Source organism: Bison bison, unplaced genomic scaffold (assembly GCF_000754665.1).
Source record: "Bison bison bison isolate TAMUID 2011002044 unplaced genomic scaffold, Bison_UMD1.0 scf7180017864464, whole genome shotgun sequence".
NCBI lineage: Eukaryota > Metazoa > Chordata > Mammalia > Artiodactyla > Bovidae > Bison > Bison bison.
Genome location: NW_011495025.1, coordinates 5,513,773 through 5,523,606, shown reverse-complemented (window position 1 = coordinate 5,523,606; position 9,834 = coordinate 5,513,773). Strand labels below are relative to the sequence as shown.

Below are 9,834 nucleotides of genomic sequence, written 5' to 3'. Positions count from 1 at the left end.
ACAAAAAAAAAAAAAAGAATTTTTGACAATATTTTAGGAATTGCTGCTGTCAGTTTTAGAAGACATAAATGGACTAGCTAAATGTCTTTACTGAATGAAGTGAACCTATCACTAAGCACCTCTGTCTTTGGCTGGGAAGTCAGTATAAAACAGCTCCACTGAGCTCTAACAAAATCAAAAGATAGTTTATTCCTAAGCTTTTCTCATGCCATTCTGAGAGAAAGATTCTATGAAGACTAGAAAAGTCATTGTTTTTTTATAGGATTTGAACTGTTGTGTTGGAGAAGACTCTTGAGAGTCCCCTGGACTGCAAGAAGATCCAACCAGTCCATCCTAAAGGAAATCAGTCGTGAATATTCACTGGAAGGACTGATGCTGAAGATCCAATACTTTGGCCACTTGGTGTGAAGAACTGACTCATCTGAAAAGACCCTGATGCTGGGAAAGATTGAAGGCAGGAGGAGAGGGGTCAACAGAGGATGAGATGGTTGGATGGCATCACCAACTCAACAGATACGAGTTTGAGTAAACTCCGGGAACTGGTGATGGATAGGGAGGCCTGGCATGCTGCAGTCCATGGGGTTGAAAAGAGTCAGACACAACTGAGCATCTGAACTGAACATCCTCAAAGCCAGTTTTAGACTATTACAGAAATACAGAAAAATGTTATTCATATACATAAATAATTTTTCAAGATAGAAGTCAGTCAATTGCAATAAATGATAGTGAACTCCTCTCTGAACTCTCAAAACATCACATTTTAAAGTGTGTTACTTCCTTATGCTTTTATTTTTACTGCCACTATCTGAAGAGTAGAAAAATAATGAACTCTTGCTGATAAAAATTCATACTTCTGTTACATCTCAAGAAGCAAATGTTTAAGATTTGAAACTAAGAAGAAAAATGATCAAAGTCAGCCAACCTGGGAAAAACTACTGAACAAGGTCTAAACTCTAAAAATTTCAAGTTATCAAGAACACACTGTTAGCCAAAAACCAACTCTTAAAGCTCTAGAAATCAAACTTATTGTTGAAAAATCACAGGACACTTCCTCATTCTGGAGGAAGTGGCATTTCAGTGCCAAAGGTTCTTTCTTAGTGTTATCTTTGTTGTTAAAATTGATACTGTAATTTTGTTGAAAATCAAACTGTTATGTATAAATATGTTGCAATGATTTTAGTAAGTGCAAACAGAATGACTTTATTCACTGCTTTGTAAAGTCAATCAAGCTTATCAGATAGGACTGACAAAAATAGATTTTGCTGAATTGCCTTTTTTTTTTTCTTTAGTAGGAGCAACTAAAAATAAATCAATACTATGAAAAGCCCTGATGAAATGCTTCTTGACAAATCTTTGGAAAAAAGTTGGAAAATCAAAATGAATACTGTATTTAGAGAATAAGGGCATGCAATATATTTAGTACACAATGCCACACCTTGTGGTTAAGACTGAATCAACCAATAAATTGTTAAGGAGAAAAATGGAAACTTCCCTAAGAAAATATTTAGAGAAAGCTGTGTATGTGTACAAAACACACACACACACACACACTATTTTTTCCTGGTTTGAATTTATGAACTAAATAAAAACTTGTTCTAGAAAGCAACTGCAAATGAAAACAGTTCCATAAGTTCATTTTTGAAATAAAAAGTGGCACACTATCTATTCTGTTACTACAAAGACATAGAAAGGATTTAAATTTTATTTTTAATGAAATTTATTGTAATGATTTTTTTAAATTATAGAAATAGGTTGTAAGTTACAAAAAAAAGATGAAAAACTTTTAAAAGGAAAAATTCTATATGTTAGGAGTAAAAAAGATTCAGACCCCATTTTACCTATTTTAAGAAAATTATATGCCTTTTTCCTCAAGTATATCAATGAAGTTTGCTTTTAGGTTTAACATGCAATCTAATGCTTAAAAGGCAATATTAACAATGTGTTAGTGAGAGTTGGTTCTAGTAACAACTGTAAAATCCCCACTGCAGATAATATTGGCCACTGAACATATTATGAAAGGCATCCAAAAAAGAACTCTTCCAACATTTAATGTGAGGCTAGCATAGACTGACTGACTAAATAATCTGTTTTAATCCAGAAAACAAAATATAACAAACCAGGAATGCTTCTGTGATAAGATCAGAACATTTTCAAAAGTTATGGTAAATTTTAAACAGTTTCACTGATCTGTATCCTGATGACCCTGGTGGTAGATATGTGTAAACACACCTACAGATGAGGGCCTTGTACCTTAGCACAGATGGCGATACACGACATGTAAACAAAAGAAACATGCTAACCTGGACAGCAACTTGGTAGCATTAGCATCCTCTGCTGAACTCGTGTCATCCCAGCAGGATTTTCTCCGACTTAGCTGCAGGCTGACCTGAGGAACGCCCTCAGACAGCTCTGGGTGTGGTACCCTGTGGGTCCAAATAGATCCCTCACTACTGGATTTGCGGATCTAAAACACAAAATTAGAAAAAGAGAGAGAAAGGAGTTTTAAAAAACCTTCCAGTTAAGACACTGAAGACAGTTTATTTGAATTCATTAATAATCTATTATCATACTCCAGAAAAATATCAACTGAGATATAGAAATAAAAATGTGTATAAAAATTCTTTTATAGCAAAGGGTACAGTAAAGGGGTGATACCAATATTTCTGAGGGGAACTTTCAAACCATATATGATCCACACACCTCTCCTGGACTCTCAAACCAATTTTCCCCAGGCCTAATGCCTCCTTAGAAATAACTATTCTATGTAATGAGAGATTATGAGAGTATATAAGACAGCAACCTAGAAGAATAGAATAAATAGCTAGAAAGAAGCAGAAGAAAATAAGTATGAGAACCAGTGAAATAAAGAATTCCAGTGTGGGATAGTTATGCAGAAATATTCACTACCAAGAAGCAAAATACACACCAGATTGCAAGTTTCCATTGTAATCTTTTGTAGGGCAAAGCATGGTATAATACATTTTGAATTAAGGAAATAAATGCAAAAAATAACATATTTTTACTTTTCTTCTATCTCTGGAATCACGGACAACACAAATGCCAAATGAATACTCAGAGTACAGACCTTTTATACCTGAGGTCTCTCCAACCCCAGAAATACTCTCACATTGTCTTATTTTAAGTCAGAAAATATGAGAATATGATCAATATTCTTTTCCTAAAAATGTGTAAAAATCATGTCAGAATCGCAGGAAATTTTCAAAAACTTGGATCAATTGTATTTGTTACTCTGGAAGCTTTTTCTCACCTTGAGGACTGTCTCTTCCTTGTCCTTTCACCTAGAATGTCATCTGCTGATCACTGACCAATCACCAACCAAATCAAATCTTAACTTCCTATGAAGTTGAGATAAGAATACACTGACCACAGAGCTTCACTAACTACTACTGTCAGGTCTAAATAACCTTTCCCCATTCTGAATTTCTGTTAACTCACCACCACACACTCTATACTTCATTGCATGTCATCTAATAGCATAATCTTAGTCATCTCGAGTTTCTAGGTCACGTGGTCTCAACCAGATTTCCCCTTCTTCTTCTTTATATTATTTGTAACATTTTTATTGGGCTTCCTTGATGGCTCAATGGTAAAGACTCCTCCTGCCAATGCAGGAGACACAAGTTTGGTCCCTGAGTTGGGAAGATGCCATGGAGAAGGAAATGGCAACCCACTCTAGTATTCTTGCCTGGGAAATCCCATGGAAAAAGGAGCCTGGCAGGCAGTTCATGGGGTCACAAAAGAGTGGGACATGACTTAGTGACTAAAAACAACATTTTTAGCAAAAAGTCTAGCAAAGTTTTAAACCCATTAATAAACACTTACTGTCAGACACTCAACTACAAGATATTCCCAAGACACTGAGTGAACAAGAGGATAGGATAACGGACAATTAAAAAGAGTAACAAGAGAGTACCACTGACATATATATACACCACTAGTCCATTCTGAAGGTAATCAGCCCTGGGATTTCTTTGGAAGGAATGATGCTAAAGCTGAAAATCCAGTACTTTGGCCACCTCACGCGAAGAGTTGATTCATTGGAAAAGACTCTGATGCTGGGAGGGATTGGGGGCAGGAGGAGAAGGGGACGACAGAGGATGAGATGGCTGGATGGTATTGCTGACTTGATGGACGTGAGTCTCAGTGAACTCCGGGAGTTGGTGATGGACAGGGAGGCCTGGCGTGCTGCGATTCATGGGGTCATAAAGAGTCGGACACGACTGAGCAACTGATCTGATCTGACTACTACTACTACTACTGCTGCTGCTGCTGCTGCTACTACTAAGTCGCTTCAGTCGTGTCCGACTCCGTTCGACTCCATGGACTGCAGCCTACCAGGCTTCTCCATCCATGGGATTCTCCAGGCAAGAACACTGGAGTGGGGTGCCATTGCCTTCTCCGATATATACACTACCATGTGCAAAATAGATACCTAGTGGGAACCTGCTGTATAGCACAGGGAGTTCAGCTCAGAGATTTGATGACCTAGAGCGGTGAGATAGGGGTGGGAGGGAGGGAGGGAGGGAATATATGTGTCCATATAGCTGATTCATGTTGTTGTACAACAGAAACTAGCACAACATTGCAAAACAATTATACTCCAATAAAAAATTAAATATTAGGCTTAATGTTTAAAAAATTACACGGGGAAAATTATGAACATAAATATTTAGTACATTCATACTACTATGAGGATTACATGAAACTAATTTAGCAAAGAGTTACATTTAACACAAAATAAACACTAAGTAAAAGCTAGGCTTTACTAGTATAGTTGTTATGTAAAATCTGCCCAAATCTGATGATTATCAATCAACTCTTCAGTTGCATTTCTCTGCAGAATATACCTAAGTTCATGAAAATCAAAGAAAAATTCTAAGAAGTTATGAACTAACTATAGCTCATAGCTGTATTAGCCAACAATATGTACTTCTAAGAGAAATACTCAGGTAAACAGCAAAAGAATATGAAAAATGTAAATACATGTGATTATATTTTTCATACAGGGGCTCATTTTTCATGTGACTTTTCATAAGAATAAACATGAAATATCAATTAAAAAACACTGAAAAAGTAGTATATTTTCTCTCAATATTGAAATGAATGTAGGTTTGGTGAAAATTTGGGTTCTAAATTTGATTCAACAATTTATGCAAAAAAAATATTCTAAGGTACAAAAAGGTAACATGCAGCTTATTCGATTTTGCCAGTTCACATTAAAATAGCCTCCATAATGAACAGCATGAAAAGGCAAAAAGATAGGACACTGAAAGATGAACTCCCCAGGTCGGGAGGTGCCCAATATGCTACTGGAGATCAGTGGAGAAATAACTCCAGAAAGAATGAAGGGATGGTGCCAAAGCAAAAACAATACCCAGTTGTGGATGTGACTGGTGATAGAAGTAGGGTTCGATGCTTTAAAGAGCAATACTGCATAGGAACCTGGAATGTCAGGTCCATGAATCAAGGCAAATTGGAAGTGGTCAAACAGGAGATGGCAAGAGTGAACATTGATATTCTAGGAATCAGTGAACTAAGATGGACTGGAATGGGTGAATTTAACTCAGATGACCATTATATCTACTACTGTGGGCAGGAATCCCTTAGAAGAAATGGAGTAGCCATCATAGTCAAAAAGAGAGTCCGAAATGCAGTACTTGGATGCAATCTCAAAAACGACAGAATGATCTCTGTTTCCAAAGCAAACCTTTCAATATCACGGTAATCCAAGTCTATGCCCTGACCATAAAAGCCGAAGAAGCTGAAGTTGAACAGTTCTATGAAGACCTACAGACCTTCTAGAACTAACACCCAAAAAAGATGTCCTTTTCATTATAGGGGACTGGAATGCAAAGTAGGAAGTCAAGAAACACCTGGAGTAACAGGCAAATTTGGCCTGGGAGTACAGAATGAAGCAGGGCAAAGGCTAACAGAGTTCTGCCAAGAGAACACACTGGTCATAGCAAACATCCTCTTCCAACAACACAAGAGAAGACTCTACACATGGACATCACCAGATGGTCAACACTGAAATCAGACTGATTATATCCTTTGCAGCCAAAGATGGAGAAGCTCTATACAGTCAGCAAAAACCAGACCAGGAGCTGACTGTGGCTTGGATCATGAACTCCTTATTGCCAAATTCAGACTGAAATTGAAGAAAGTGGAGAAAACCACTAGACCATTCAGGTATGACCTAAGTCAAATCCCTAATGACTATACAGTGGAAATGAGAAATAGAATTAAGGGACTAGATCTGATAGACAGAGTGCCTGATGAACTATGGATGGAGGTTTCTGACATTGTACAAGAGATAGGAATCAAGACCATCCCCAAGAAAAAGAAATGCAAAAAAGCAAAATGGCTGTCTGAGGAGGCCTTGCAAATAGCTGTGAAAAGAAGAGAAGCAACAAGCAAATGAGAAAAGGAAAGATATACCCATTTGAATGCAGAGTTCCAAAGAATAGCAAGGAGAGATAAGAAAGCCTTGCTCAGCGATCAATGCAAAGAAATAGAAGAAAACAATAGAATGGGAAAGACGAGAGACCTCTTCAAGAAAATTAGAGATACCAAGGGAACATTTCATGCAAAGATGGGCTCAGTAAAGGAAAGAAATGGTAGGGACCTAACAGAAGCAGAAGATATTAAGAAGAGGTGGCAAGAATACACAGAAGAACTGTACAAAAAAGATTTTCACAACCCAGATAATCACGATGGTGTGATCACTCACCTAGAGCCAGACATCCTGGAATGTGAAGCCAAGTGGGCCTTAGGAAGCATCACTACAAACAAAGCTAGTGGAGGTGATGGAATTCCAGTTGAGCTATTTCAAATCCTGAAAGATGACGCTGTGAAAGTGCTGCACTCAATATGCCAGCACATTTGGAAAACTCAGCAGTGGCCACAGGACTGGAAAAGGTCAGTTTTCATTCCAATCTCAAAGAAAGGCAATGTCAAAGAATGCTCAAACTACCGCACAATTGCACTCATCTCACACGCTAGTAAAATAATGCTTAAAATTCTCCAAGGCAGGCTTCAGCAATACGTGAACCATGAACTTCCAGATGTTCAAGGTGGTTTTAGAAAAGGCAGAGGAACAAGAGATCAAATTGCCAACATCTGCTGGATCATCGAAAAAGCAAGAGAGTTCCAGAAAAACATCTATTTCTGCTTTATTGACTATGTCAAAGCCTTTGACTGTGTGGATCACAATATACTGTGGAAAATTCTGAAAGAGATGGGAATACCAGATTACCTGACCTGCCTCTTGAGAAACCTGTATGCATGTCAGGAAGGAAAAGTTAGAACTGGACATGGAACAACAGACTGGTTCCAAATAGGAAAAGGCGTACATCAAGGCTGTATATGGAGAAGGCAATGGCAACCCACTCCAGTACTCTTGCCTGGAAAATCCCATGGACGGAGAAGCCTGGTAGGCTGCAGTCCATGGGGTTGCTAGGAGTTGGACACGACTGAGCGACTTCACGTTCACTTTTCACTTTCATGCGCTGGAGAAGGAAATGGCAACCCACTCCAGTGTTCTTGTCTGAAGAATCCCAGGGACTGGGAAGCCTGGTGTGCTGCCATCTATGGAGTTGCACAGAGTCGGACATGACTGAGTGACTTAGCAGCAGCAGCAGCATCAAGGCTGTATATTGTCACCCTGCTTATTCAACTTAAATGCAGAGTACATCATGAGAGACGCTGGGCTGGAGGAAGGAAAAGCTGGAATCAAGATTGCCGGGAGAAATATCAATCACCTCAGATATGCAGATGACACCATCCTTATGGCAGAAAGTGAAGAAGAAGTAAAGAGCCTTTGATGAAAGTGAAGGAGGAGAGTGAAAAGTTGGCTTAAAGCTCAACATTCAGAAAACTAAGATCATGGCATCTGGTCCCATCACTTCATGGGAAATAGATGGGGAAACAGTAGAAACAGTGGCAGACTTTATTTTTTGGGGCTCCAAAATCACTGCAGATGGTGATTGCAGCCATGAAATTATAAGATGCTTACTCCTTGGAAGGAAAGTTATGACCAACCTAGACAGCATATTAAAAAGCAGAGACATTAGTCTGTCAACAAAGGTCCATCTAGTAAAGGCTATGGTTTTTCCAGTGGTCATGTATGGATGTGAGAGTTGGGCTGTGAAGAAAACTGAGTGCCGAAGAATTGATGCTTTTGAACTGTGGTGTTGGAGAAGACTCTTGAGAGTCCCTTGAACTGCAAGGAGATCCAACCAGTCCATGCTAAAGGAGATCAGTCCTGGGTGTTCATTGGAAGGAGTGATGTTGAAGCTGAAACTTCAATACTTTACCCACGTGATGCAAAGAGCTGACTCTTTTGAAAAGACCCTGATGCTGGGAAAGGTTGAGGGCAAGAGGAGAAGGGGACGACAGAGGATGAGATGGTTGGATGGCATCACCAACTCGATGGACATGGGTTTGAGTGGACTCCGGGGGTTGGTGATGGACAGGGAGGCCTGGCGTGCTGTGGTTCATGGGGTCGCAGAGAGTCAGATATAACTGAGCGACTGAACAGAACAGAACTGAAGGCCATACTAGGATTCAGATACCAGCAACTACATGACAGGGGCAAGGGTGTGTGACATTGCAAACTAGTGAGTAGAAGCCAGAGATGTGACTAAACATTCTACAGTGCACAGGACAGCCTGCCATGAAAAAGTTATCTGCTCCAAACCATCAGGACAGCTGACTTTGAGGAAGCCTGCTTCAGAGCGAACAGGAAGAAGAAATCTATATGGAGGCCATTTCTCTATGCTTTTCTTCTGGTTGTGTCCTCCGTTTTTGTCATTGGCATGTTAACATGTAACGGGCCAAGATCAGCTCTGAACTTAGCAAGAATGGGTCAGGAGGTCACACAGCCCTGCCTTATCTACCCAAGAATTGCTAGTGACTCAGTGAGGTTCTGGACTTCCCTTGTGGCTCAGCTGGTAAAGAATCTGCCTGCAATGTGGGAGACCTGGCTTTGATCCCTGAGCTGGGAAGATGCCCTGGAGAAGGGAAAGGCTATCTACTCCAGTATTCTGGCCTGGAGAATTCCATGGACTGTATTGTCCATGGGGTTGCAAAGAGTCAGACATGACTGAGTGATCATCACTTTCACTTTCCATGAGATTCAGGCAAGCCCTGTGGGGCACAGATTTACTGCAATAAAAATAAATATCTTATTGTAATAAACAGAGTGAATGCCTTTGAAGAGACCCACCTGCAGTTTCAGAGCACGTGACTACAGCAGAAAAATGGCCAAGGGTTTGGGATACTGACTAGGGTAGACAGCTTTCTTTTTCCATTGAAGATATCCACGAATTCACACTACTTTTGCTCCTTTATTTTAGTGATCTTTGTGATAACTTTTGTACTTGAAGGTGAAAACTATTAAAGCCCTCCAAACATCTATGAAAAACATTTTGCTAAGCATTCTGCCTTTGGCTGTTTGAGATAAGGATCTAGGCATATGTCGCGTGATTTATGTGTACAACTCAAACACTAACAATTCTAGGAATCTTTAGAAAGGCGCATTCTGTGCATGTACTTGCAGGTATGAAAGAATCTAATTAAGAAGTAATTTGAAATATGTTAGTATTTGAGATGCCAGGGAAATAGAAACAGAAGAAAAACCTTTGAAAATGTAAAATTAAGAAATATTCTTAGATGCTATTGCTGTTAGTGTTATAAATATTTAGTGACACTCTGCTAGCATGGTTCTAAGAGATTTACATAAATTAACCCTTATATTAATTAATTAATTACATTAAATACATTAATTAATTAAATACATTAATTAATTCTTAC

The 9,834-nt window shown here is 39.0% G+C and overlaps 1 protein-coding gene across 7 annotated transcripts in view; it reads right to left on the bottom strand.

Annotated features, from left to right (window-relative positions):
• Positions 1 to 9,834, bottom strand: part of FAM13A (family with sequence similarity 13, member A) — a 338,691-nt gene that overhangs the window by 121,601 nt on the left and 207,256 nt on the right. For all 7 annotated transcript variants that reach the window (XM_010860157.1, XM_010860158.1, XM_010860160.1 and 4 more), the window contains one exon: positions 2,301 to 2,464. In XM_010860157.1, coding sequence (XP_010858459.1) covers positions 2,301 to 2,464 — 164 coding nt within the window. The remainder of the gene's footprint in view (positions 1 to 2,300; positions 2,465 to 9,834) is intronic.